This window comes from Indicator indicator, chromosome 17 (assembly GCF_027791375.1).
Source record: "Indicator indicator isolate 239-I01 chromosome 17, UM_Iind_1.1, whole genome shotgun sequence".
NCBI lineage: Eukaryota > Metazoa > Chordata > Aves > Piciformes > Indicatoridae > Indicator > Indicator indicator.
Window position 1 is genome coordinate 18,716,368 of NC_072026.1, and position 26,895 is coordinate 18,743,262.

At 58.3% G+C, this 26,895-nt stretch overlaps 4 protein-coding genes across 6 annotated transcripts; 1 reads left to right on the top strand and 3 right to left on the bottom strand.

Annotated features, from left to right (window-relative positions):
- Window positions 1-769: 769 nt before the first annotated feature.
- SYTL4 (synaptotagmin like 4) lies at window positions 770-7,645 on the bottom strand. The gene is made up of 16 exons (XM_054388530.1): window positions 7,536-7,645; window positions 7,141-7,356; window positions 6,505-6,614; window positions 6,236-6,350; window positions 5,981-6,082; window positions 5,637-5,760; window positions 5,439-5,529; window positions 5,157-5,260; window positions 4,988-5,074; window positions 4,480-4,658; window positions 4,189-4,291; window positions 3,130-3,291; window positions 2,237-2,342; window positions 1,748-1,847; window positions 1,032-1,240; window positions 770-912 (listed from the first exon to the last, which is right to left on the bottom strand). Exons 1-16 carry the CDS (start codon window positions 7,643-7,645, stop codon window positions 770-772), a joined length of 2,061 nt encoding a protein of 686 aa, XP_054244505.1.
- Window positions 7,646-9,796: 2,151 nt separating this feature from the next.
- Window positions 9,797-12,385, bottom strand: TRMT12 (tRNA methyltransferase 12 homolog). The gene is made up of 7 exons (XM_054388750.1): window positions 12,315-12,385; window positions 12,085-12,232; window positions 11,817-12,006; window positions 11,578-11,728; window positions 11,391-11,500; window positions 10,394-10,551; window positions 9,797-10,316 (listed from the first exon to the last, which is right to left on the bottom strand). Exons 1-7 carry the CDS (start codon window positions 12,383-12,385, stop codon window positions 9,873-9,875), a joined length of 1,272 nt encoding a protein of 423 aa, XP_054244725.1. The 3' UTR covers window positions 9,797-9,872.
- Window positions 12,386-13,274: 889 nt separating this feature from the next.
- CSTF2 (cleavage stimulation factor subunit 2) lies at window positions 13,275-20,160 on the top strand. Its single transcript, XM_054388529.1, has 15 exons — window positions 13,275-13,332; window positions 13,504-13,582; window positions 14,270-14,439; window positions 14,740-14,876; window positions 14,978-15,097; window positions 15,200-15,355; window positions 15,483-15,606; window positions 15,887-15,949; window positions 17,251-17,310; window positions 17,884-18,025; window positions 18,385-18,560; window positions 18,823-19,100; window positions 19,543-19,668; window positions 19,811-19,936; window positions 20,068-20,160. The coding sequence occupies exons 1-14, from the start codon at window positions 13,275-13,277 to the stop codon at window positions 19,931-19,933; spliced, it is 1,812 nt and encodes a 603-aa protein (XP_054244504.1). The 3' UTR covers window positions 19,934-19,936; window positions 20,068-20,160.
- Window positions 20,161-21,569: 1,409 nt separating this feature from the next.
- NOX1 (NADPH oxidase 1) lies at window positions 21,570-26,098 on the bottom strand. Of its 3 annotated transcripts, XM_054388617.1 has the most exons (13): window positions 26,054-26,098; window positions 24,868-24,963; window positions 24,345-24,455; window positions 24,168-24,252; window positions 23,948-24,090; window positions 23,688-23,869; window positions 23,359-23,497; window positions 23,168-23,260; window positions 22,772-22,998; window positions 22,527-22,689; window positions 22,253-22,399; window positions 21,928-22,052; window positions 21,570-21,696 (listed from the first exon to the last, which is right to left on the bottom strand). In XM_054388617.1, exons 1-13 carry the CDS (start codon window positions 26,096-26,098, stop codon window positions 21,570-21,572), a joined length of 1,683 nt encoding a protein of 560 aa, XP_054244592.1. The 3 variants fall into 3 exon arrangements, with proteins under 3 accessions (XP_054244592.1, XP_054244593.1, XP_054244594.1); XM_054388618.1 differs by lacking the exon at window positions 24,345-24,455; XM_054388619.1 differs by lacking the exon at window positions 22,253-22,399.
- Between the last annotated feature and the right edge of the window lie 797 nt (window positions 26,099-26,895).

Genomic DNA, 26,895 nt, shown 5'->3' on the forward strand with positions numbered 1-26,895 from the left:
CTGCAGCCATGCACAACCCAAACCCACTCCCGCCCACCCTGTGGTCAGCTGTGCCAGGTGGGTACTGCTGCCAGGGTCCCAGCCAAGTACCTTTCTTAGAAGCAAATGGTCCCACACCCAAAGCCAGTAGGAGCCAGCCAGCAGGCAGCCCACCCCAAGGGCTCGCCCTTGCCACCCTACCCCTCGCTTCCCTCCCAGCAGCCATGGGGGACCCTTCCTGCAACTGTTTTGGTAGTGGAATATTAACCTGAAATAAATAACTTTGTACAAAAAGCCGAAAAGCGTACTGCAGAAAGGTCCAGGGACTCCTTCCTGGGGACCACTAGCCCACCCAAGCCGACCCACATGGCTCCATCCCAGCTCCACAGCCCAGACTAGAGCTGGGCTGTGCACAGCTGCCCCAGTGCTGGAGCTGGCAGCACCGTTGCAGGAGGAGGGAGCAGGCTGTGAAACACAGCGGGTAGGAGGAAAAGGAATGGAAAGAAGAAAATTACCCAAACACATTTCAAAGCATTTTGCCTGGGGGAAAGAAGGGAGGGTCCACAAGAACTCTGGTTCAGCCTGAGAGTTGGTGCAGGCTAAGACAAAAGAAAAACCTTTTAAATGAAGCTAGGCCAAGAAGACTTTCTGCCCAAGCCTGTTTAGAGAAGGTCATGTTTATTAAAGTATAATAAAAAAACAAAACCAGCCCAGAACTGGCAGCTCTGTCAGGCTATGCAGTGGGTATGGCTCCTGAGTAGCAGTGCCAGCCCTCAGCCAAGTGCCACTGCTACAGCCTCAGTCTGGCCATAGTGGAGCGGAGCTGCAGTGTCCCCTCTGCCCATGAGCCTGGGTACTGGCACATCTTCTGCCATAGGTTCAGCTCCTCACCCGTGGAGTCCATCCAGTCCACTGCCTGCCCGTTGCTCATACCTGGAGAAAAGATGGATGTGGGCAGAAGTCACTGCCAGAGCAGCTACCTGCCTGCAGTGAGGCAGCCCCAGGCAAGGCTGCTTGTACCTAAGGTTTGATCAGACCGCAGGGCTCCTCACCATTGCCCACACCGAGACGGACACCCCCAAGGAAATCATTGCTGGACAGTGGCTCCCGGTCCCAGACAGTCAGCTCTAGGCAGATGTGCTGCAGGTCCTCAGGGTTGATGCCATTGTAGACAAAGGTGTGGTTGTAATGAGGGTTCAGGGTCTTCTTCACCACAGGTGTCTTCCTCTTGGAGGCTTTGTTCTTGTGTGGTAAGAGGTAGCTGGGGGAAGAAGCCTCTTGGGTTAGCAACAGGACTGTCTCCTGCCCCAGGGGCTGGGGCATCTCAGTACCCCAGGACCTTCCCTGCCATGGCTCAGGAAGAAGGACCATGACAGTCTGCAAAGGGCTGGGTCCTTGCCCTACCTCCTGAAAAACCACTCAGAAGACTGCAAATGGTCTAAGGAGGGGGAGAGGGCAAGGACTGGAGCCTGCTCACCCCCAGCCATGCTGCCCAGTAGCTTGGTGACTTCTGGAAAGATAATCTGATGGCAACTGGAACCCTGCCCCGCACACAGCCTCCCACCATGACCTCTCAACCAGCCAAAACCCAGGAGAGGGTTTGTTACCAGGAGCATCCGGTCTCTGGGCAGACAGTGACTTTCAGGGCACAGGGCAGCTAGCAGAGGAGATCCTTCCCTCCCCTAGGTCCCTGCAGCAGCTCTGGAAATTGTCCTGGGACGCAGGCAGAGAGGGCAATACTTTCATTTCCCTCCCCATCCACACTCACCCCTTAACAAAGCTGTCTGAGGTCCCCCCAGACTTGGCAGCTGTGAGATTCTTGGCTTCTTTGATCCAGACCTGGAGCTCACCACCTTCCCCCATTTTGCCTGGGAAAAAAAAAAAAAAAAAAAAAAACCACAGCAAGGATTAATCAACCTTGATTTCCATCATCATAAACTTCTGGGAAGGTCCTGCTGAGCAACCTTTGTCACAGAGGCAGGTACATATTCCCAGTTAGTATCTCCTCTTGCCTCCTTCCTTATTGGCCTTCCGGGCTGAGACAAAAGTGGGCAATTGCTTCACATGGGGCCTGATGGAAAGCACTGGGGTGCTCAACCAGCCTGAGAACAGTCAGGTCTGCCCGGATCCAGAGCAGCACGGCAGATGTCAGAGAGTGCTGCAGTGGCACCAACCAAGAAACCCACCCAGATCCATCCTGCCTGACCACAAGCACGTCCCACAGGCTACACAGAGATCTCAGAGCTCCAACACTCACCCTTCCTGCCATGCCCTGCTCCAGGGTGCTTGGAGGATGGGATGTACTTCATGGAGACAACCAGCTCCCCCTTATACTGGTGGAGACCAGCAGCATCTGCCCCAATCTGTAAAGAGACAAGACTTTAGCAAACACTGCTAGAGGCTAAAGCAGACATGGTGATGGCATGATCCACATGAAGCACCTGCCCACGCTGGGCCAAAGGTCTTAGTTTTTCCTACAGGTGGTTTAGCCAGCACAAATACCTGCAGACCTTCCCCAGCATTACCAGGTCAGACTCAGATCAACAACCCTGGGATCCCTCTAGGATCATACTTTGGCTCAATCACCTCCCTTAGGAAACCCTATTTAGAGGTTTCCACAAGCTGCTCAAGCCCCAGCTATGCCAAGGGCTGAGCCCACAGTGTGAGTTAGTCTAGAGAAACAGGCTGAAGTTCAGCAGCATCTGCTGCTGCCATCAAGCTGCATGAAGGCCCTCATGGCCTGGCTCTACAACCCACAGCAGGATGTCCTGGCCAATTTCCCTCATTTGTTTCCCTGAACTTGGCTCCAATTCCTCTGGGCTGGGGCAGGGAGCCGGGAAGAGCCACGCTCTTGGACCAACCAAGCAAGCAGAATGAAAATAACTGATGAGAGAGAGACAATTCCCATGGCACCACTGAGGAGACTTACTGAGGAGGAGGAGGGAAGCTAGGCTCAGGGCAGAAGATCTGCCCTCTTTAACTACAACAGCACTGCTGTCTGCTTTTGGGGTCTTCATTTCTCCAAAGATTTGATTTGGCACAAGCCTTTTGGTAGCTCTTGGACAAGGGCTCTGCACCCCTCTGCCTACTGAGGGCTATCCCAGGCACAGGAGGCTGCAGGCAGCAGGACTGGGGTGGCAGGGTCAGCACCTTGCCGTGCAGGGGCAGAAACTCCTCCAGCTGGCTCTCAAAGTTCCAGGCATCCAGTGGGACCTCCACCTCCCCCAGGAATGTGTTGCGGCCGAAGCGGTCATGGTGCCAGACCGAGAACTGCAGTGTCCTCGCAAGCAGGAGGGACTTGTTAATCTCATACTAGGAAGAGACAGGAAAACCACCAGTGAGCAGGCAGTGCCAGGCAGGGCACAGGCTTGGCATATACCATCAAAGAGCAATGCTCCAGCAGGAAAAGAGCCAGGTTTGAGGAGCAATGAATGCACACAGGAGACTCTTCATCCTCCTTTCCAAGCCTACTCAGAGTCCTGGGGCAGTGGTGCAGAAGCCTGTGCTCTCCAGGCAAGTGTTCCTCAGACCCCCCACCCCATCCCACCACAACTGAAGCTCTGCCAGCCCACCAAACCTCAGCTGGTCAGAGTGCAGACCTCAGCAAACTAGGCTGTGAGAGCCTGGAGACCAAACCACAGCTCCCATTTCCATCCTGTCTGAAGAGTACGTGGCCTCTGCAACACACTGCTGGGCTTGGGGAAGTAGCCAGTCTGTCTCACCACCCAGCTGTGGTCACAATGGGAAAATGGTGAAGGACAGTGCCAAGTGCTTCTGCCCTGGAGCCCACAACTGCCTTATCTCTGCCTCTGCAGCCATGCTGCTCTCTGTCCCACCACTATAACCTGCCTGCAATGGCTCAGAAGCCTTCTCCATGGAAAGCAATGTCCAAGGTAAGCAGAAGACCTCAGCTCTGGGGCATGTCACAGAAGCTAGGAACACAGGCTGTGACACATCTGCAGCTGTGTCTCCACCCCTCAAGGCACCCAGGGCTTGACACTACAGCCACATCAGAGCAGCAAGCCAGCATGGGAAGAGGCTTCTCAAGCTTTCAGGATACAGTGTCTGAACATGGGTCCTCTGCAGAGTCCCTGCTTCAGGGTTCGGAGCCTGTTCCTCCCCAGCTTGCTCCAGCAGCATCACCAGGGCCAAGTGCCTGCCTGACCCTGCAACAGGGAGGGGGCTGCACCCCAGCCTACCCCTGCTAACCTTCAGCAGCTCATTGAACAGGGGGTTGATGGTGTTGCGTTTGATGGTCGTCTTGCGCTTCCCTTGCCGGGATTTGTCAGGCAGGAGGTAGGTCTTGACGTACCTGAAGGGAAGAGCACACAGCACTTCACCAAGGGTTCCCTATGACAAGCCCACTGAGTCCCCTGGGCAACCCCAGACCTCCTGCCTCACCAAGATCCACCACTTACAAATCCCATCTGTGGTGGGTACCCCACAACCCAGCTGAGCACCACCAGCAGTGCCAGCAGCAATTGCCCCCCCGGCTCTCACGGGTTGGAGCGCTTCTTGCCCTCATCCCCATAGGCCAGCTGGCGACACTCCTTCACGTGAATGAACAAGGTCTGTGTCTTCTGCTCGTAGCTCAGGGAGAAGGAGATTCCTCCAGTGACTGCAACGTTGCCGAAGTCACCGGCCTCACTGTAAATGCTGACCATGCTCCCCAGCGTGCTCTGGAAGACATGGCAGGGCTGAGCTGGGGCAGCATCACCTGATGGTCTCTCTTTGTTCACAGCAAGGCAGCTCCCCATGCCTCCTCTGCACCCCTCCATAGCTGAAGATGGCTGCTGAGTGCCCCCTCCAGCACATGCAGGCTCCCTGGAAGAGAGCTGGGTCTCTGCACTTCAATTCCCTTCAAGGGGAGGAAGCCCCAAAACCCCAAGCTCTTGCCCATGCAGCCCAGGAGATGCCCACCTTGCCTCCATACCACTCAACCTGTCAGGCACTGCCCTTCTCCACCATTTCTTCCTGCAGTGGACATGGCCATGCCACAGGGACTCACCGAGGAGGCACCGCTGCGCATACTGCCCCGGGCCACCCTCTGGCGATGGATCTCCACTAGGTTATCAATGTCCTCTTCCTCCTCCTCCTGCAAGGAAAGAATCATGCCACCAGTGTGGGGAACGTCAGGGCACAGCAAGCCAGGCTCCACAGCATGTTGACAGTCTTACCAACTCTGTGTTGAGGCCAGGGACTGACTTGCTCCTGTCCCCCAAAGAGCTGCCTTCCCCCACAAAGTCCTCTGGCCGCAGGTCAATCACTGACTTGGTATACTCTGCGTGAGAGATGGTAAAGCAGGAGGCAGCAGCTTGATGCAGGACTGGCAGAGCCCTGCTGCTTTCTCAGGCAAGGGACTGCCCCAGTCTCTCCTATCCACACTGAAAGCTTACCACAGCCCAAGGAGAAGCACCCACACCCTCTCTGCCTTGTCAACACCCAAACCCCGCTCTCACCTGCAGGCCTCAGCACCCGACGGGGATTCTTCTTGAATATCGTTTCGTGCTCGTCCACCAAAGCACTGCTGCGGTTCCCCCCAGAGGCATCCTAGGGAGGAAAGGTCCCTTCATAGCAGGGCAAGGCTGGCCACCCCATGGGACTCCCAGCCCCATGGTCCAGAACAGGGCTGAGCCTGCCAGAGCAGCAGCACACACCCATCCATCAGAGAACGTGGCTTTGGAGCGGAGAGGGAGGGTCATGCTGGAAGCAGCAGGTCCTACTGGTGCAGCAACCTGTTTTCCATCTCTTAGAGGGGCAGCTTTCTCCAGGGAGTTCCTCCTGTGGAGGACACAGAAAGATCTCTCCCAGGCCAAGTGCAGGTTTCCCAGAGCATCCCAGATTGGGGAGCAGAGGACCTGTCTGCCCAGGCACAGGTTTCGACCCAGCAGAGGATCTAGCTGCTCCCCTACTAGACCAAGAAATGCACACTGGAAATTAAGATCTTTGCATTCCATCAGGTCAGCCTTGCCATTAACAATCCATCCAGGGAGCCCCTCACCTGCCCCCCACACCACTAGGTCTGTAGCCATCCAGGCTCATGTTTTCCATGGATTCTGTGTCGCTTTTGCCATCCCGAGGCTCCGAGGCATCCAGAAGTGAACTGCAGACAGACAAAACCACAGGTATGTCCTGTTTGGCAAGGAGGCCAGTCTGAGAGAGAGCTTCTGCGCCATCAATGGACAGCAGCGTCCCTCTTGGCTCTTTGGCAGGTGAAGGCTGGCAATCAGAGTGGGGAGATGGCAGGGATCCTCACCTGGGCCCAGAGCGGGGTGCAACGGGGCTCTGCTGCTGGGTTGAAGAGGAGCTTTTGGGCTCACTGAGCTGGGCTTTCTGAAGGAGGGTCTGTCCCACAGTCTCTCTTTTACTGGCTGGAAGGAGAGAGGCATCAGGAGGACCACTGATCCAAGCCTGGAGCAGAATCTGTTCCCAGCCACCTCTGTGCTGGGCAGAGGTGCACCAAGGAAACTCAGAGCATCCCAGAGGGCCAGGTTGCAGGAGGAGACACCTCTGTGGCACCCCTACCTGCTGTCCTGTGCCGCAGGGACAGTCGCACCATGTCGCTGCCCAGCCGGTTGGCAAAGCGGTTGACTCTCTGGTCATAGAACCAGTCGCCTGTTGTCTTCTTCAACTCACTGCAGGGCAGGGGGGCAGCAGGGGGCAGTCAGCAGCAGTGCAGGACTGCTCCCTGCATCCCCACACCACCCTTAGTGATTGCTACCAGCCAAGGAGAGCTCAGGGCACAGTGGGCACGTTGGTGGCTGAGCAGAGATGGTTCACTGGGCAGACAACAGACACAGCTATATGCCCAGCAAACAGAGGAGCAAGATGAGTTTTGTAGGACAGGGAAAGTCAAGGGGGAGGAAATCTGGAGTGCTTGAAACTCAGGCCGCAGAAGGGGCACAGAAGGACATCAGAATCAAATAAGGGGAGAAAAATAGCAGAGTGGGCACAAAGGAAGCCCCAGGAGTGGGGCATGACCCACTTCTCCATCACCCAATCATTGGTGCCCATCCTGGAAAGTGACAACAGAGACAAGTGGAGAAGTCCAACTGGGCTTAGGAAAGGTTGGCTGTGAGGCATGAAGCTGGGGTGACTGGGAAATTGAATGGTCCAAGAGGAGCATGCAAAAGATCCCTTCCATTTATCCGGGGTACTCACGCCTCCTTGGTGCAGACTTTGCAGCACCAGGAGCTGTTGGGGCTGTAGGAACGGCAGTCCCGACACACCAAGTGGTTGCAGCCATGGCAGGTGTTGGCTTTGGGGCTGATGCGGCCCAGGCTCTGCTGGCAGCGGGCGCAGGTCCGCTCGCTGTAGCGCTGGCTGCCCCGCTTGGCTCCCTTGCGCCGAATCTCCAGCAGCTCATTCTTCAGGCGCCTGCTCAGAGCCCGGCATTGGGAGCCATCAGAGCCACACTGGGACCTTGGGGCTCGGGCAGAGCTGCCAGGTCACAGCTGCCACCCTAGTGCCACTGCCTGCACCCTCATCACTCCAGCTGCTTCCAGAGTGAAGCAGACAGACCAGCAGCACCCTGCCTTGCCCAACCACCTCCTCACCTGATCCTCCTCTCCTCTGCCTTCCGAAGCTCCTCATCACGCTGCAGGACATGCAGGATCAAATCCCTCTCCGCGTCCGACAGGAAGGATAGATCCACGGCCTCCGACATCGCTCCACTCAGAATTGCTCACCCTCACCAGAAGGAAGCTGGCCGTGTTCGTGCTAGGAACAACCAGCACAGCCACACAGGGCCGGCAGCCCCCCTCAGCCAAGTGCCCCCCGTGCCTGTCTCGTCCCTGGCTCTCTGCCCGTGGTGCGAAAGTCAGGCGGCACACAGCGTCGAGAGATTTTCATTCATCACCCGCAGCCCGGGGCAGGCCTGGCCACCACCCCCAGCCCAGATCACCGCACCCAAGACACCGACTCGCAGCCGGTCCGGCCCGCCCCGCCACCCCTGTGGCCCTGCCCAGGGTACGGCGCTGCCGCAGGCTAGGAGCCGGCCGTCTGCCAGCTCCGGTTACCTCAGCCGGCTCCATGGGACTGCGCCTGGCGCCCGCGAAGGAAGGAGCTGCCCCAGGCTTCTACCCCCATAAATGCACCCCGGGTCGGAAAGTTGCTTGTGTGTGTCTCCCCCCATTCCCCGCAGAGCCGGACAGTATGATTCGCCCCGGAAGCGCAGACAGCCGGACAGCGTGCGGCCGTGACAGCCCCAGCTCCGACGGAGCCGGGACGAGCCGCGCTCCCGGAGCACCGCCTCGGCGGTCTGCAGCCCGCCCGCCGCCCTGACACCCCCTCGCTTACGACCGGGCACCGGCAAGACCGGGAACGGATGGCGGCTGGAAGCGGCCACTGCCTAACCCGGCGGGAGGGTTCTCCCCCCGCAGCCGCACCGCGCCTCGAAGTCGTGGTGGGGCCGGTCCCCTAACTCCTTTCTGCTGTGGTGGTGTCCGTGGCGACCGGAGCAAGGACACGCCGGCAGCCCCGCACCAGCCCAGCAGCCCCCGAAACACCTCCGTCCCCCGCCGCCGACAGATGGACTCACCTTGGACGGCCCCTGGTTCACCCGGTACCCGCCGCGGTCCGGCCGGCGCCTCCCGGCAGCAACAGGGTGGGGGCGGGGGACGGGATAGGACGGGCCGGTACCGCCTCCTTAAAGGGCCGGTAGCCGGCGCACCAGGGGCACCGACGGGACGGGAGGCGGTTCCCTGTCCGTCCGGCCCCCGCGCTGCACCGGACAGCGGCTCCTTCCCCGGGAACAGCTCTGCCCGGAGCTTCCGATCTGTCGGGGGACAGTCCCTCAGTCCTGCCGGCTGCTCTTCCCCCTCTCCCCACAGCCCTACCTGGGAAGGAAGCTCCTCCCAAAGAGCACACAGACGCCGGCACAAAGGCTGCAGCCCCGCTCGGCAGCAAGTGAGGGACCAGGCGCCGAGCAGCACGGCCTCAGCAGAGGACGGCCCCACTGCAAGGTTCCAGCCGCTGCCCTTGTCCTTCACCGGAGAGATACGGCCCCGGCGGAGCAGCCCACAGCGGCTCAGGCAGCAGGGAAACCGGGAACAGACGCAGCAGGATAAGGCGTGGGGCTCACAGCTGTGAGGAGGCAACTTCTTGCCATGCAGAATAGCAGGGCTACATGGGAAGCCAGCTTGGAGCAGCTCCAAAGCAAACATGAGGGTGCAGCTCTGCCCATACTTTCGGCTGCACCCCAGATATCACCCCAGGACAGGGCAGAGCCAGAGATTCCCAGGGGAGGAGGCTAGATACCTGCACAGGGACAACGCATGAGGATTTGGAGGCACCAAAGAGCCAATTAGCAGCTCCCTCCTGGGCAGGGGTTTTTCTGCAACAGGGGTACACACATGCTGCTCAGGAGAGGGACATTTGGGCTCGCAGGCAGAACTGAAGGTGGAGACACAGGCAAAGACTTTGCTTCCCGAGCCCCTTTACGCACTGCCCTGGGACCCAGCATCCTCAGGCCAGACTCACACATTTGCACCAGTTTTTGTATTTTAATTGGAGAAGAAACAGAGTTGAATGTATGTTTCCAGTACAATAAAAAAGCACAAAGCCTGTCCCTGACTGGCTGAAAGGGAGCCTGGCAGGAATCCGAGGTTTATTCAGCTCTGTGACTCTCCCCTGTGTGAAAATGGGGCTGAAAAATGTTAACATGTGCTCAGGATCCGGGCAGTGACAGACAGTGCTGAGGTCAGGACTCAGGATGCTCTCAGCTACAGTTCTCTCCATCCTCAGCCAGGATATGGCTCCTGGAGGGATCTCCAACTGCTGGGCACTGCTGCCACCTGGGAACAAAAGTGCATCCAGGCTGGCAGCAGGCAACAATAGCATCTCCTGGCCACTGATGCTCTGATACCTGGAGCCATGCTTGGACCTGTGGCCAGTTAGGTGGACGGCACTGGACGGCACTCGAGGTCCAGCACCAGGTGATGCACGTGGGGCGCATAGGACTTCACTGGCTCGATGTGCAGAATGCTAGTGCACCACAACTGCCCATGCAGCTCTACCAACAGCTCCTGGATCCGTGCTGCTGTGGCTTCAGCCCATCTCTGCCACTCAGGTCTGATCCTGGCTCCCAGTGTCTCCTTCCCGCTGTCCTCTGTTAAGCCTTGTGCCTCTCTGTCAGTGTTGGCTGCCTCTGGAGACCCCTGCTCAACCTGCAGGACTGGTGTCTGTGATGGGGCTGGCACAGGGACACTCTCCACATTGTGGTGGATGTGGAGAACCCCACCCGTGCTCTTCAGGACACGGCAGGCCACTGGCCAGCCTTCCTCCGAGCTGGGAATCAGCCCTAGGTTCACTCGGTCTGCTACGTCCTGCAGCTCCAACTGAAAAGAGAGGGAAGGTGAGGGGGATGGGATGCCATGTGGGGACAAGGGGTCTGTGGCTGGGTGGCACTGCTCACCTGCCGGCTGTCCCCGTGGTGGACATGGCAGCGGTCCTGCACACCGTTCAGAGCCAAGTTCCTCCGCAGGGCCTCCACAGCGTGGCCATTCCACTCACAGGCATGGGCAAAGGCAGCCCCTGCGTGAACCAGGTACGGCAGTGTGAAATAACCGATGCCTAGGGACAGGAGGTGGCAGTGGCTGAGGACAGGGTTTGGGCACCACTAGGGATCCATGCTTCTAGCCCAAAGCAGGGCAGGATGCAGACTGCCACTCTGGCTCTCTTAATCTGCTTTGCTCCAGGTTGGAACAAGCCCAGATGCTGAGAAAATGGAAATTCGTCCCAACTTCCTCTGCAAAAGCAGAATCTGTCTTGACAAACGCTTACAGAGGAGCTTATTTTGCTGTCAGTCCTTGGCCATTAGCTTGAGCTGTGCCTTGAGCTCAAAACCTGCTTCCACTCTGTGCAGAAAGGCCCAGACTACCATTTATTTTAATGGATCTAGAGCAATTTTCTGACTGCCACATCCTTTCTGTGTGGCACAAACTTGCCTAAGCACAAACCAGCAGCTCTCTTGACATGCAAATGCTTGATGTGATCTTCCCAGTCATCTGACAGCACAGGAAGCTTCAGTCAGCACCCACTTGTCATGAAAGCACATCAGTACAGGCTCAGGACCTCTCCAGGAGCTTTTCAAATACAGTATCAAGGGCAAATCTTTGCCCTAGATCCAAAGGGTTCCCATGACCAGACCAGCTACAGGGAAGTGCTCTGCAGAGCCTGAGTATAAGGTCATCTTGAGTGTCCAAAGGCAACTGAGACACAGGAGAGACAGCAGTGCCAGGTTAGCTGAGGGTTCACAGATGGGGCAGGAGCTCTAAGCCTAGGTATTTTTCTAGTCCAGGCTGGAAATGATGTTTCACATCCACCTGGATGCCACTGGTACTAAATCGCTGCTCCCTGCCTGCCTGCCTCTTCAATCCTGCCCTGCCAACCCCCTCCACCATCCCTGTTACCTGCGTAGAGATCTACCAGGACCTCCCCGGAGCAGGGCAGCGAGGCCACCCTCAGCTTCTCTGTGATGTTGCCCGCTGAGAACATGCACTTGGTCACGTCGAATGTGTACCTGGGAAACATCGCCAGCTGGGTGAGGGCAGCTGCTTGCCTGCACCGGCTGCATCCTGCACCATGGCTCCTGCCTACCTGATCCCATTGTCCACGTGCTCCACCCAGCCGTCCTGGCCCAGCAGCAGGGTGACACTGGGGGACCGCATCCCATCTGGCAACACTCGTCCTCGCTTGGCCAGCCGCTGGGCACCCAAAGCCGAGGCAACTGTCTCCCATAGCGCTGGACCTGCAGCACACCCATCCCAGGAGCTTTGGGAAAGGCCAGAGCAGCTCTGTGGGCAGGATCTGGGCAGGCAGACCCTGCTCCCTCTTACCCAGGTTCTCCCAGTGTGCAGCCCTGAAGCTGTCCTCGCTCAGCAGGACCAGGTCCCCATGCCGCTGCCAGGCATGGGGCACATCACGCTCCAGCTCCTCTGACCAGCTCTCACCCAGCAGCTGCCGCAGGTCCTCCCGCAGCTTCTGGGCAGGCGTCTGCCGGCGAACTGCCCTGGAAGGGACAGGGTCCTGTGGGAGGGAGGCAGCACATGGGGGTGAGACCCCGCTGCCCCACAGCAGGGCTCAGGGTAAGGGGTCTCTCCCAACCTGGATCTGGACCAGGGCACAGGGCATCTCTTGGGGCAGCCATAGCTGGGAGAGCTTCTCCTCCAGAACAGGCAGGGCCACATGTCCCCCCTGCACCTTCTGTAGCTGGTAGCGCCTATCCAGGAGCTGCTTCCCTTCCAAATGCTCCCTGCAAGGCCAAGGCATGGTCAGGTCCCCCCAGCCCTGCAGCCATCCCACTGAGAAGAGACCATCCCCTCTTGCAGGCTCACCTGAGGCGCTGGGCAAACTGTGGCTCCGTGGCCAGAGCAGGGACGGAGATGGGCACATCCCTGGCCTCCATCCTGCCAAGTCCCAGGATAGAGGAACATCACCTGTCAGGGACATAGCTGTTTGCCAGGCAGGCACAAGGTGTCAGACTCACAACGGAGAGGAGGAAGCCAGTGTGGGTCTCTGGCATCACCATGCTGGGGACATCGGAGCCCCAGCTGCAGCCCGGGGTAGGGGGTTGGCTGTCCTGGAGCTGCTCTGGGGTGATTGGGGATGGGGTGACCAGAGAGGTGGGGTACCCCAGGGGGATGAGATAATGCAGTACCCAGTGTGATGGGGTGGCTGGGGGTCGTGTGCCAGGGGATGAGGTACTCTGGGGTGGGGTTGGGGTGCTGCACTGAGGGGGGTATTTGGCAGTGGGGTGCTCCAGGCGATGGTGTGCCCGGGGTGTGGGGATGATCGAGGGGGCGGGTTCTCTAGAGCTGGAGTATTCTAGGGGTGGGGTGTCCCAGGGAATAGGGTGCCCGTGGGGATTAGGCGGATGGGGTGCCCTGGGGGTGAGATGGGCGTGGAACAAGGGTTGGCATGCCCAAGGACAGGGTGCTTCAGGGGATAGGCTACCCTAGGAGCGAAATACCCGGGGGACTATGCCTCAGGGCCGGTGCCCAGAACAGCATCGCTGAGAGCGCGGGCCTGCCCCAGAAGCCAGCACCCCATGGCTGTCCCGAGAAGGAGTCCCCAAAGTCCCAGCACCCCCGGTCAGGTGTCCCGGCCGCCCCCGCCGCACTCCCAGTTCCTACCGAGCGCGGTGCACAGGCAGCGGCGCCGAGGCTCCGTGTTCGTGTTTCCCAGCGGAGCGCTTTCCCCGCCGCGCCGCCGCCATGTTTGCTGGAGGCGTGGCGGAAGCGGGGGGACGGTGTGGGGCGAGGGACCGGAAGCGGCGGGCAGGCCAGGGCGGTGGGATGGCGGGGCTGTCCGTGCGGGATCCTGCTGTCGATCGCTCCTTGCGCTCCGTTTTCGGTGAGCGCCGAGAGCACGGGGAGAAGGCGAGGATGGGCAGGCAGGCAGGGGGGCGAGCGGGCGGGTAGGGCGTGCGGGCGGACTAACCGAGCCCTCTCCGCCGCTCGGGATCGGTACCCGTGCAGCCCGTGGTCTGCGCGCTGATCGGCGGCCGCCGTCTCTCATCCGCAGTGGGGAACATCCCGTACGAAGCCACAGAGGAGCAGCTGAAGGACATTTTCTCAGAGGTTGGGCCTGTGGTCAGCTTTAGGTGAGAACGGCTGCCGGCCTCTCCGGTTCCCCTGGGCAGCGTGGGCACATCTCGGCCTGAGCCCCTCTGCAGGGCGGGCTGCGCAGAGCCAGTCTGCGGGCTTTGAGGGGCTTGTGAGGCTGTAGCAGCTATGCTGGGCGTGCTTCTGGACATGAGGAGCAATATGGCCCGGGCACTGCAGCATGAATGTGGGCACACTGTTGCAGGCTAGAAGGAACTGCCCTGCTGTGGCATGATGCTGGAGCAGGTAAGTCCTTTAGGTCCTGATCAGGCACCGTGCAGAGAGATGGGAGTGCAGAGAAGGAGCATCCTTGGGGCACTGCAAGGGTTGTTTGCCTGACTTGGCACTAGGCTTTGGAAAACTCTCAATTAAGGGCTTAGGAACTGCAGGAGCAGCCAGCCCAGTCCTGTGTCCCTAGGAACTGCCTTCATGGGGTCACAGAAAGCACAGTGTACTGATGGCCTTCCTGGGCATTGGAGTTTTAGGAACACCTATTGATCTGGCTCTGGCTTAGGGCTGAGTGTTGTATGCCTTGCCTTGACCCTGGTACTTTCACTCTGCTCCCTGGCACTCCTGTGTCATGTACCCTGATCATCCCCTCTTAAATGATGGGAAGATGTAGGGACTGCACACTGCTCGATGCCTGTGCTGCCCTCACCTTTGGTGGTCTTATGCTTACTCTGCAGGCTGGTGTATGATAGGGAGACAGGAAAACCAAAGGGCTATGGCTTCTGTGAGTACCAAGACCAGGAGACAGCCCTCAGTGCCATGCGGAACCTGAATGGGCGAGAGTTCAGCGGGAGAGCCTTGCGTGTTGACAATGCAGCCAGTGAGAAGAACAAGGAGGAGCTGAAGAGTGAGTGAATTTTGGGGATAGAGAGCACACTGATAGTGTGCTGGGCCTGGCTTTTTCAATGTTAAAAAGCTTGTGTCATCTGCAAGGCTGGTGAGGTGGAGACCTCGTAGAGCTGACCTGCTCCAAGTGATGTATCAAGTAGTTTTGCAGAGGGATGTGTGGGCTCAGCTCTGTGTTTCCTCTCCCAGATGATCCCCCCGCTTTCACTGACTCCCCATTTGCTGTGGTGCTCCCTTCTGATGAGCCCTTTAGAAAGAGCAGGTTCATCTTGCTGTATGAGGTCACAAAGTCTTTTTTCAGGTTTGGGTACAGGTGCACCCATCATAGAGTCACCCTACGGGGACCCTGTCAATCCTGAAGATGCCCCCGAGTCCATCAGCCGGGCAGTAGCCAGCCTGCCACCTGAGCAGATGTTTGAGCTGATGAAGCAGATGAAGGTGAGTGGAGAGCTGCAGTCTCAGTGTGAGCACAGCTTTTACCACTGCACCCTCTGCCCCTGTTGTGCCTTGTAAGAGCTCTGATCTGCTTGTCTCCTCAGTTGTGTGTCCAGAACAGCCCCCAGGAAGCCAGAAACATGCTGCTTCAGAACCCCCAGCTGGCTTATGCCCTGCTGCAGGCCCAGGTGGTCATGAGGATTGTTGACCCGGAGATTGCACTGGTTTGTTCTTTGCTGCCTCATCCAGGGTTGGTGCCATATTGGTGGCAGTCTGTTGTGGAGAGGGGATGGAAGAGGACTCCTTTCTCCTTCTTACGCCTCTAGAAAATCCTGCATCGTCAGACCAGTGTTCCTCCTCTGATCCCAGGCAACCAGCAGGCAGTGCCAGGGCCGGGGCCTGGGCCAGGACCAGGGCCTGGGCCAGGGCCAAACGCCCAGCTGAACCCACAGAACACCCCCTCGTCCCAGCCACAGCCCATAGTAAGAGCCTTGCGATGCGTGTGCTGTGCTGGGGCTAGGTGGGCATTGCTGGCACCAGCTCTCCCAGCTGGGGTGCACATGCCCGGGTGCCAGGGCTTCCCTGAGATCTGGTTTCTCTCCTGGGCAGGGTGGGATGCACGTCAATGGTGCTCCTCCTCTGATGCAGCCGCCCATGCAGGGAGGAGTGCCGGCCCCAGGACAGATGGCAGCCCCTGTGCAGGGCCCAGGCCCTGGCCCTATGGCTCCAGGAGGTGAGTGCATGGGGTATGGCTGAACAGTGCCCTGGGCACACGGGTCCTGCAGACAGCCCCCCTTTACCTGCCCCCTAACCAGAGGGCTTGGCCCTGTGAGAGCACACATGTGTTGTGGGTTGTGGCTGCTGCCAGTGGCAGTCCAGACAGGTGGCTTGTCTCTGTGAGGGACCAACACCCAGAAAATAAACCTGGATGGGAGGTGTTCGGGGCCAAAGGAACTGGTTTGTAATGCAGAGATGGCTGAGGATGGAGCTGATCTATGCCTGTTCCCTCTCAGGTGGGATGCAGCCACAGGTTGGGATGCCAGGTGGTGGTCCTGTCCCCTTGGAGCGTGGACAAGGTAAAAGAGCTGTTGGTCAGTACTGTTTGTCACGTCAGCCTTGCTCCAGAGGGGAGCCTGGCTACTGGTGCTGAGCAGTGCCTGTGCCAAGACTCCCTGCCAGCCACCTGCAGCCTTGCCTGCCCTGGGCCTGGGGCAGCTCCTGCAGCACTGGGCTGTACCCAGATTCACTCACTTAGGCACAAGACTGTTTTGCAGCTCTCCTGCTTTCAGGGCCCCAACCCATGCACCAGTTTGCTCCCAGCTTGTTCTGCCCAGTGTTGTGCAGGCATGCCCCGGAAATCAGGAGATCTGCCCTATCCCTGCAGAGCCCCAGTGAGCAGGGCGGGCCCATATTTTCCTGCTCTCTGTGAGCCTGTGCCTGTCCCTGTGCTTGTGCGGGCAGGCAGAGCTTGCTCTTCTCTGGTCCTTGTGCTCTCTCTTGCTGCCTGGGTGTGCTGGGAAGCAGCCTGCGCTGCCGCCGCTCCTGCTTGCATCTCCCGGTGCTCCCTGCACCGTGCCCAGCAGAGGGAGCTGGGCCCTCGCTTCTGCTTGCAGCGGCGAGTGCGAAGCTTGGCAGGGATTTCCCGGGCAGGGCAGGCTTGGTTTTCCCTCCGCAGGCACGGTCTGTGCGGGCCAGCCCCGGAGCCCGGTTCCTCACACTTCACAGGCTGTGTGACCGCCCCGTCCAGCCACGTGCTGGTGTTAGCACAACCAAGGCCTTCCTGTTCTCCTGGTCACAAGGCACGCAGGCAGTTGACACCTCTATTGCCTTGACGTATACCCCAGGCCTTCCTTCAGGAACGTAGCAAATCTGCTCTGAGATCCTCTGGTCTTAGGTGCTTAGGAGCAGCTGACTCTCATTTTCTTCGGGATGGACACCATCTTCCTGAGAACAGCCTGGCAGCTCTTGGCTCACAGAAGATTTTGGAGAGCAGACAGAAAGCTGGCACTGTGGAGTGCTGTGGGAAGCTGTGGGCAGGGGTAGAAGCAGAAGCTGGCTGGCTGTGCGTTGTGGGGTGCGGCATGGCCCCAGAGTGCTGTTTCTCTTGCCAGGATGTTCTACCCTGCACAGTCATGCAGAGAGTGAGGGAAAGGCTGTGCCAAGCTGGCTGTCACACCTGTAGTGACAGACGTGGCATTAATGGAAGAAGTTGATAAAGCCAGACCTGCAGCATGCAGCATGTTCTCTGCAGGTGTTCCATGGCACTTGAGGGAGCAGAGATGATCCTACAGGCAGTACTGTCCCCAAGGCTGAGTGCATGTGTGCATACACTATTTATGTGTCTGCTCTTCTCCTTCTTTTCCTGCTGCCTGCCCAGGGAACCTGCAGCTCTCGCCCGTGGGACCTGCCAGGCCTGCGTCTATCGAACGCGTTCAAGGTATCCCAACACCTGCCAGCTCCCTCCTCCCCGGAGCTTGTGGAGTGTGCAGAGAGCAGCTTTCACCCCACTACGTTCAGGGCTGGGGACTGGTCTGTCACTGTTTAGTCTAATAGGGTTACAAAGAGGAGGCAAGATTTGTGGCAGGGCTGGAGGAGACAACAGGCTAGTACTGTGCGTGGAGGGCCATCAGTGGAAAAGGAGAGCCTGCTTGGAGAGAGCCTTTGCTTGGATCCAACCCACTTTCACACCTTGCTGCCAGGAGCCTTCCAGGTCTTGCTTTGCTCCTAGCCTTATGTCAGGCTGTGGATGCCTGCACTTGTAGATATTGCCATAGAGGTACCCACACTTGATTTGGTCACCTGGTGCCATGATGAGCCTGAGGTAGAGTCAGAGAGGGATAAAATCAGCAGCCAGGCTTTGGTGCACTTCGGCCTTGTGTGAAAGGCTGCCCCTGCAGCGGTCATCATGGTGAGGCTGCCCCACACCCCAGCCTTGAGAGCGCTGGAGGACAGGCTTAACACAGCACTGGTCATGCAGATCCTCATGAGCTCTTGTGTGTCTCCCTGGCAGTGCCCATGCCAGACCCGAGGGCCCCTATGCAGCGTGGACCTCTACCTGCTAGTGGCCCGCCACCCCGAGGCCTTTTGGGAGATGCCCCGAATGACCCTCGTGGAGGGACCCTGCTCTCAGTCACTGGAGAAGTGGAGCCCAGGTGAGGGGAGAGGGAAGGAGAGGAGCTCTTGGCGCTGCCCCCTGCCCAAGGGGAACCTCTCACTGAGGACAGGGATGGCACCAGCCTTCCGGGAGTCACTGCTGCCTGGTCGGAGATGTGTACTGCCGACCGTTGGGACAGGCCTGTTTCCCCGGGGATGGGGCATCCCCGGGAGTGGCAGCAGCCTTGTGGCACGGGGCTAAGAGCACCCATCTCTGTGCCAGTCTCACCCTCCTTCCCTGTGTCCGGCTTCGGGGGCATTCCTAGCACTCTGCCCAGACCGTGCCAAGCCAGTGTCTGATTCACACTCTCGCTTTTTCTCCTCCTCCTGCTTTGCTCTCCTCGTCTCTCTGCATCAGAGGTTACCTTGGGCCACCCCACCAGGGAGCCCCTATGCACCATATGCCTGGTCATGACAGCCGTGGCCCCCCCCATGAGATGAGGGGGGGACCCATGGGAGAACCCCGACCACTGATGGGAGAGCCACGGGGGCCCTTGATGGATGCTCGAGGTGAGAGAGGGGGCATGAAGGGTGGTTTAAAGCATACAGGCAAGGAGTCAGAGTGGAGCTCACTGCCCCAAGGCAAGGTGTAGGTTGGGGGTTTGGGTAGTGAAATAACTGACTTGAAGGGCAGGGAGGGACAGCAGCAGGGCAAAGGACTTTCTCCAGGTGTGTCTCCTCTGCCCCCAACCCTGCAGCTTTCAGGCATTTGCAAGCCCCCCCCCAGACAAAGGAGGTAGCAGGCTCGCACGCTGTGGTGCTCCTTTGACAGCTCTGCTTTGTCTTTCCTCTGCAGTTGGAAGAGATCCCCGAGGGCTGGAGCCACGAGGATTGGAGCCGCGAGGGCTGGAGCCCCGGGTGATGGAGGCGCGAGCCCTGGAGGCACGAGGCCTGGAGCCACGGGTCTTGGAGACACGAGTGCTGGAGGCCAGGGCCATGGAGGCCAGGGTCATGGAGCCTCGGGGCCTGGAGCCTCGAGGGCCTGGTCCCAACCCACGTGGCCCCATGCCTGGTGGAATACAAGGTCCTGGGCCACTTAACATGGGAGCCAGTGGCCCACAGGGGCCCCGCCAGGTATCCACAGCACCCCTGCTCAGATGGTTGGGCACCAATGGTGTCTTGTAGATTGGGGCTGGGTGGAGGATGTGATTGTGTCCTGCAGCAGCTATAGAGGGGAGTGTGTCCTGCAGAGCAGCAGCTCCGGGAAGAGCAATGTGTGAGTCAGTGACTCTCTGAGGGGACTGAGGACGTTTGTGCCATCTCCTCAGGCACTGCCCATCTGCTGGGAACAGGATGAGGTTCAGGCCTTCCTCCACCTCTTCCTGACATGCAGGAAGGAGTGCAGGATTTGAGTGAGAGGAGAGCATATAAAACACACAGTAGCTTGTCTCACTTCATGCTTGAGCACCTTCAGACTGACTGAGGGCATCCATCTGATACCTGCTTTTACGTTTCTCTATTTGTATGGCTGAGTCCAGAGGTCTCTTGGTCCTTACCATCTCTCTTGTGCCCACAGGTTCCTAACATGGCAGGGGCAGGCATGCAGGGAGGAGGCATTCCTGGGGCAGGGGTCCAAGGAGCTGGTCAGCCTGGAGGCTTTAGCCCTGGACAGAGCCAGGTCACCCCCCAGGATCATGAGAAGGTGAGAGGACAAAAGGGTGAGACAGTGGGAGCAGCACTTCCTATGTGCCTTTCAGTGTGGAGAACAGCCCCTTGCTGGCTCTGGTAATGCGTGGATGCTCTGGCAGGGCACATCTCTGATCCCCCCTCTCCTCTGCCCACAGGCAGCCCTGATCATGCAGGTTCTGCAGCTGACGGCAGACCAGATCGCCATGCTGCCCCCGGAGCAGCGCCAGAGCATCCTTATTCTAAAGGAGCAGATCCAGAAGTCCACAGGGGCTCCCTGACAGGTAACATTCTTAAACCAGCCTTGGCCTGAGCCTGCTGCCCGTCAGTGAATTGGGGAGCTGCTCAGGGTGAGGCTCTGTTCTGCTTTTTCTCTCCATGCCAGGGCTCACTCTTCTCCCCTTCCTTCTCGCAGGCCTGGCAGGCATGTGGTAGAGATGCCGTGCACTGGGACAGAGGTGATGCTTCATGGCAGCTGCTTCCCTTGGCTGTCTGAACTGATACTGCATTTTGGGCGAGGTTTCTCCTCCCCTGCTAACACTTTCCCCCCCCTTTCACCCTTTTTTTCTGTGTGTATATTTTACAATGTTTGAAATAAAGTGGGAGGAGGGTTTGAGTAAAGCTGTGTCTCTGGCTGCCTTGTTTGGCCTCTTGTGGAGGCCAGAGTGGGGCTGCTGGGAACAGCCTGGCCTGGCTCTAGGCTAGTCCAAACCACCCCTCCCTTCTTCCCAGCACCAGGGCAAGAGGTACTTGTGGGGCTTTGCCATGCTGTACTGTTTGCAGCTCTTCTCAGGGCTGTAGGTGACAGGCAGGACGGGGAGCTCGGCTTTCTGTGCCTGCTGACCGGCTGGGCAGGGCTCTGTATCCGATTGCTGTATCGCTTACCAGGCTAACCTGCTCGGGCAGGCTGGGTTTCCCCTCTTCTCTCCATGTGCTTGAGTGGCATTTGTTGCCTTTGCTTGAGCTGCATTTGAAGGTGGCCTGATTAGAGGACTAGAATTCCTCTTATAAGGAAAGACTGAGAGAATTGGGTCTTTTTAATTTGGAAGAGAGAAGGCTGAGGGGGGAATCTCAGAAATGCTTATAAATACTTCAGTGGTGGGTGTCAGCAGGATGGTGGTGCCCAGTGACAGGACAAGGGGTAACAAGCACAAACTTGAACATAACAAGCTCCATGAGGAGGAACTTCTTTAATTTAAGGTGATGAAGCACTAGAAAAGGCTGCCCAGAGAAGTGGTAGAGTCTCCACCTCTGAAGACATTCAAAACCTGCCTGGATATGTTCCTGTGTGACCTTCTTTAGGTGAACCTGCCTTGGCAGTGGGGTAGGACTCTTGTGATCTCCATAGCTGCCTTCCAATCCCTACCATTCTGTGATTCTGTGCACTGGTATGTGCCTGGTGGGGAGTGCAGGCTGGCTCGGCGGGGTGGCAGCGAGTCCCAGCAGAGGGGAACCTCTAGGTCACCACAGAGGGTTTTATTGCAAAGGAAAGCAGGTTTTATTTACCCGTTTAGCAAAAGACTGTTTAAAACCCAGAGGTGCATGCTTGGCCCCCAGTGCCTGCTTAGCATGCCCCTCTCCTGTCCCCATCCCCGTCCTGTGGTTCTGCCCAGCCTGCTGGGTGATCCTGGCTGCTTCCCACTGCTCCAGCAGCATCATCACAGCATGTTCCTCTGGTTTCTCAACTCGGGGGGGCTGTGCAGGGCTGCAGGCCCATTACCACCTTGAGAAATCCTTGTCGATCAGCAGTCCTTGAACCTGGAGTTTCTCATGGAGAAGGAGTACCTTGCCATGTCTTGCCTGGCTTTGGTGCATGCACTTCTCAGCTGTTGTTTACCCCGGGCCATGCTCTGGCATGGGGGGTGAGACCAGGTGGGCAAAGTCCCCAGTCCACTGGCATCCCAACCTGGCTTGCACTTAGAAGTTCTCCTTGTTGAAGTAAAACTGGACTTTCCTGGGGTCCAGGCTGGAGTGCTGGTGGCAACACTTCTGCAGGCTCTTTGCCAAGGCTCCTGGCCCACAGAGGAATACACCAACCACTGACCTGTACACAGCATGGGGATGTCAGTGTGGGACAGGTGGGTCAGGGAAAAGTGACAAAGAGCTTTTTCAGGTCCCTGCAACCTACACAGGACAATCACACCCCTCCCAAAGCCAGCACTGCCTGGCCCACTTCTGGGTCCCAGGGAGGAAGGGGTGCCAGGGAGGAAGGGGTGCCAGGGAGGAGGAGTTTCCTTCCAGATTCAGCACCCTGAACTCCCTGCCTGGCTCTCACCTGGGGTGGGCTTCAGCCACTGCTGCAAACTCTGTGTTCCACATGGGCCGCCCAAAGATGGTTTTGTGCCTGAGGCCTGTCACTGCGTCCATAGCAGTGTCGAAGTGGAGCGCCACGTTGTTGGCCTGGGCATAGAGGGGACAGTCAACACCCCAAGCACCCACCATGAGCCTCACCACAAAGGAGCACCCATTGCATATGCCCACCAAACACCAGCCCTGACCTCTCTGCCCACAAGCCAATGATATGCTTATCCTATGCTTCCTGCCTGCCCTGGCCACTCCTTGTTCTCCCTTGCAGTCATGCCTGCCCATGGTCAACTCACGATGCTAGTGTTCCAGCCGGTGAGGAAGAGCCGGTAGGTGAGAAAGTCTGCCTTGCCCGATTCAGCCATCTTCTGCTCCAGAGAGGCAAGCAGGTCATTGAACCAGGCAAAGGCTCCTGTGTCCCGGCAGAGCCAGTAGAAGTAGATCTGGGTGCAGGGAAAGAGGAGTTGGTAAAAGTGGAGCAGAGCAGGAAGTGATAGAAGGATGCAATGTCAAGGACTAGGAAGCTCAGCATGGAGAAACTCACAGCTGGTCCTCTGGGGTACCCCATACCTTCTTGGTCTTGAGAGTCTGATCAGCCTGCTGGAACTTGTACCAGATGGACTTCAGGATGGAGGCGAAAGGGGTGACACCAATGCCTGCTCCCACCAACATGGCCACCTCGTACTGGAACACATCTTCGCTGGCTGTGCCAAAGGGCCCATCCACCTCAATCCTGGCCAAGAGAGGGCCTGGGTCACAGGGACAAGGGAGGCCCAAATCCCTGGGGTGATCCATTCAGGTGCTCCCCAGTCTACCTGAGCTTCTGCTGCTGGAAGGTGTCGATGAGACGCTCTGTCCAGTCGCCAGCTGCCCGGATGTGGATGGAGAAGAAGTCCTCCTCGGGTGCTGAGGTAAGGGTGAAGGGGTGCCACTCCAGCAGGGAGATGGCAGGGCAGTTGACAAAGATGTACTGCCCCACTTCCATGCGGAAGCCCCTCTTCTGCATCTGCAGCTCCAGCACTCGGGCAGGGTGCATGACTACCTGTGGGGCAGGGATGGGGCTTAGTGCACAGCCTCACTCTTGTCCCTGGGCAAGGGCCTTTGGCAGAGTCCCCTGCCCACCTCCTCATGGCCACCCATGCGTAGAGCTGTGGCACCAGTGGCTGTGAAGGAAGGAGCTGGCAGTAGGTACAGGCTTCTGCATCACCCACCTTGGTGACAACCACCTCCTGCCGTGCACGCCAGATCCGCAGGATCCGCTCAAAGATGTAGAGGAGGACAGGGGCCAGAACCCACTTCCAGGACTGCAGGGATGGAAGAGAGTAAAGGGTTGGGGAGGGCCAGGGCTGGATCATCCCAAGGAAGGGCTTCTCCCCCTGCAGTGATCTCAGAGCTGCCCTACCTCAGCAGGAATGCTCCCAAACTCAGGGTCTTTGCAGCAGTCATGCCAGCAGTCGTCCTCCTTCTGTGTGAGATAGCGGGCACAGCGATGGGGGTGCACCTCCTCCATGCTCTCCTCTGTCTGCCCCCGCACCAGCCCACTGAAGGGAGGTGAGGGGTGAGCCCGGGGCCAGCTTTTGCCTCTCCTTCCCCTTCTGCCCCTTCTGCTAGCCAGCCCTGGGCATGGGGAGCCCACAGCCCCACTGGATCCCCTCTAGGGCTGCTGAGCTCCCCCAGGATATGGCCCTGCTGGAGGTCATTGTGCCTGTGGGGAGCGGTGAGAAGCCTTACGCAATGCCGTGGATGACAAGGCCAGCGAAGTAGATGATGAAGAGGTGGTGTGTGTACCAGAAGACCTCGAAGTAGTTCCTGCGGATGAACTCTGTGGAGGATGTGACCATGAGGATGAGCACCAGCGTGATGATGACCCCCGTCAGCCCTGGGATGGTGGTGAAGGCCACATACTCGACGGTCTGCAGGGATGGCAGGAGGGATTAGGAAGGGAGAGGACAGGTGGTGGCAGGCAGCTGGACACCAAGGCCAAGACTCACTGTCTGGTTGGAGTGGATGGGGTTCAGCCACTTGATGCCTTGCAGGTGCATCTTGGAGAGGACAGAAGGGAGGCTGCCATCGTCTGCTTGCTGGCTGTGGTTGTATCTCTCCAAGTTGAAGAGGTGGGCGATGGTATGTACAGCTGGGTGGGGGAGAAGCAATCACCTACCTGGCTGCCTCCCAGTCCCTACCATGCCCCAGCCCAGAACAGAGTGGTACCTGTGAGGAGGGCCAGCGTGTAGGCCACCAGCCTGTGGAAGGTGAGGTTGTGGTCCAGCTGCTTTCGCAGGGTCCGCCGGCAGCACTGCAGAGAGAGGTGGTGGTGTTGGGATGGGGATGGAGATGGGGACAGGAACAGGGGTGGCCACAGTGGCTGTACTGCCACAGGGCACTTACTGAGCAGGTCCCACGGAGGAAGGAGAGGAGGTTGCGGCAGACAGGCAGCAGGATCAGCATGCTGTTGAAGTTGAGGCACTTGGCTGATGCTCGTGCCCACGCCAAGGCAGACTGGGGAGAGGAGGGGAATGAGTGCTGCTGTCCAGTGCCACAGATGACTGTGTCTGTGTGCAGCCCTGCCGCCCCCATTGCTCTGTCCAGCATGGTGCTGTGCTGGGACTGGGACAGGACAGAGCCATGTGATGCTGAGCCAGAACTGGGAGGGAGCAATAATGGGCTGGGGACTGGGGGGGAAGCAATGCTGAACCAGGAGAGAGGGAGGATTAGGAGGGGGTGATGCTGGGCTGGGACAATACAGGTGCCAAGACAGTGACCAGCATGGAGGAATGCTGGGCTGGTAATTGCGATGGAGTGATGGCGAGCTGGAAGTGGACAGGGAAGGGGTGTGGGGCCTTCACCCTACTGCAGGAGGGCTCTGAGGATCATATATGCCCAGGGAGGGTGCCATGGGGGCGAACCTTACCCCAAGAATGGCCCTGGTGTAGAAGTACCGCGGATCACGATCAAAGAACAGAAAGTAGTAAGTGAAGAGAAAGATGTTGATGCCCAGCCAGGCCACCTGTGGGGGAAAGTTGCAGCCTCATGAGGGACCTCTCTCCAGGACCTCTCTCACCCCATAGCACTCTGGAGCACGTACAGCTGGAGGGTGTCAGGACAGTAAGTCCCCTCCTGCCTCCTTATCAGCTACGGGAGCATGGATGGGGCTAGGACATGGGGCCAAAGGTGGGAAGAGGTGTAGGAGTCTTGCAAAATAACTATCCCGTCACCCGGCACCCTGTGCATCACCCATGCATGAGGAAGGAGGAAAGACAGGGGCAGGCAACACCTTCATGGTGGGAGGACAGATCCAGAGGGTCCTGGCCAAGTGAGGAAGACTCTGGGAGGAGGAAATTTCACAGGCAGCTCACCCAACCCCATCACACTGCCATCCTCTGCCTAACCCTGCTGCACCCCACGCTGGCCCCTCTTCCAGATGCTGATTTTTTTTTACAGAGCTCCCAAAATAACTCTGCCTTGCACTTGCTTTGTGTTTGAGATGTGGGTTTTTTTTTTTCCCCAAAAGTTAATTAAAAAAAATAAATTAACCCAACTTCAAATTCCCATTTCCCCATTGCAGTCGCAGATCCTCAGGCAGTGCTGAGCAGCTGGCATGGTGCTGGCTGGCCAAGCCCTGTTACACCAGTGATGCTGCAGCACAGCACTGGAGGATCATCCCTCCTTAAGGTATAGGCTCCTTAGCATTATAGAATTTTTTTTGGTCAGAAGAAAGCTTTAAGATCATCGAGACCACCCTTCCAGTCCAACCTTCCTTTCCCCAGTGCAGGCTCTCATGGCATCCTCCTGCTCTCACATGGGGATAGGAGGCACATGGGAGGCTCCGAGGCAAAGTGACATTTTTAAGTCTCACAGCAGGGCCCCCCTTTTTTCGCCTTGTGTTTTCCTTAAGTGTCCCAAACCCAGCCCTCCCCTGGCCATCCTTTGCAGGTTGGCTGTGTGAAAGGGATGCTTGTCCCTGTCCCCAGCCCAACCTGGCAGCCCGCGTTGCTCCCACGAGATGCCAGGGCCGTGCCCAGACTGTGCCCCCCATAACCCCCTGCATAGCCCTAGCCCCTCCTAGCTGATGAGCTCCCTCAGCCCCACACACTCACAAGGACGGCAGCCGAGAACCAGTGGTTGACCAGCCAGTTGCCCATGGCACAACGTCCCCGTGCCTGCCCGCCGCTGCTTGCCCGCCGCTGCCTGCCTGCCGCTGCCGGCTCACCGTTTTATGGAGGCAGCAGGCGGTGCGGCAGTGGCGGCTGCGGGAACCGCACCGCAGGGACTTTCCCCTGAGAAGCCTTGAGGAAACGCCGGGCAGTTTCAAAGGCCGTTTTCCAGGAAAGCAGGGCTGACCCCATCCGCCAGCCCTGAAACTGGTTCCCTGCAGCTGAGTGCTGCAGGGCACAGGGCTGCTCTTCTGGTTTCTCCGAAATATTTGTGAACAAATGTGGGTTGGTTTTTTTAAGGTAGGAGTTTCCTGCTGGGAGGAAATCACGGAGGGTCAGTTCTGTGCCCGGCTCAGTAGATGTGCCATTCCCCAACCCCTCAGCAGCCGTCAGTGCCACTCTTTGACAAGAAAATCACCAAAGGAGAAGAAGCGTTCCAGGGGTACTGCACTGTACTGCCAGGATCTGGACACAGGGACCCACTCCAGGGTGAGTGAATTAAGACTGAATGCCAGAGGTTCTGAACCTCTGTGGGCACCCCCGAGGGTGGTAAGCACCCTCAGCCTGTCACCCAGCACCTTCTAAACTGAGCTGACTCCATAAATGGTTGCACTCCTATTTTGGGGCCAGGATGCCTTGGTCCATCAGCATCCTGATGCCAGCCACCATCTGCCCTTCCTCTCCTGTCTGCCCTCTGCTGCAGGGTCTGGAGTTTCACAATACCCAGCACTCCTGTTAGGAACAGGGCCTCAAGTCTGGAGGAACAGGTTGGGCAGGATAGCTCC

Excerpts from the sequence above, each read along its gene's own strand:
- NOX1 (XM_054388617.1), bottom strand. The coding sequence starts at position 26,098 with ATGGGCAACTGGCTGGTCAACCACTGGTTCTCGGCTGCCGTCCTT. Across the intron at positions 23,498-23,687 it reads CTTGTCATCCACGGCATTGC|TGGGCTGGTGCGGGGGCAGA; the intron begins GTAAGGCTTCTC and ends ACCTCCCTTCAG. Across the intron at positions 22,690-22,771 it reads TTCCAGCAGCAGAAGCTCAG|GATTGAGGTGGATGGGCCCT; the intron begins GTAGACTGGGGA and ends TCTCTTGGCCAG.
- TRMT12 (XM_054388750.1), bottom strand. The coding sequence starts at position 12,385 with ATGGAGGCCAGGGATGTGCCCATCTCCGTCCCTGCTCTGGCCACGGAG. Across the intron at positions 12,007-12,084 it reads GTGCCCTGGTCCAGATCCAG|GACCCTGTCCCTTCCAGGGC; the intron begins GTTGGGAGAGAC and ends TCCCTCCCACAG. Across the intron at positions 10,552-11,390 it reads CCTGGTAGATCTCTACGCAG|GCATCGGTTATTTCACACTG; the intron begins GTAACAGGGATG and ends TCCTGTCCCTAG.
- CSTF2 (XM_054388529.1), top strand. The coding sequence starts at position 13,275 with ATGGCGGGGCTGTCCGTGCGGGATCCTGCTGTCGATCGCTCCTTGCGC. Across the intron at positions 14,440-14,739 it reads GAACAAGGAGGAGCTGAAGA|GTTTGGGTACAGGTGCACCC; the intron begins GTGAGTGAATTT and ends GTCTTTTTTCAG. Across the intron at positions 18,026-18,384 it reads ACTGGAGAAGTGGAGCCCAG|AGGTTACCTTGGGCCACCCC; the intron begins GTGAGGGGAGAG and ends TCTCTGCATCAG.
- SYTL4 (XM_054388530.1), bottom strand. The coding sequence starts at position 7,645 with ATGTCGGAGGCCGTGGATCTATCCTTCCTGTCGGACGCGGAGAGGGAT. Across the intron at positions 6,615-7,140 it reads AAAGTCTGCACCAAGGAGGC|TGAGTTGAAGAAGACAACAG; the intron begins GTGAGTACCCCG and ends CCTGCCCTGCAG. Across the intron at positions 6,083-6,235 it reads GCACCCCGCTCTGGGCCCAG|TTCACTTCTGGATGCCTCGG; the intron begins GTGAGGATCCCT and ends GTCTGTCTGCAG.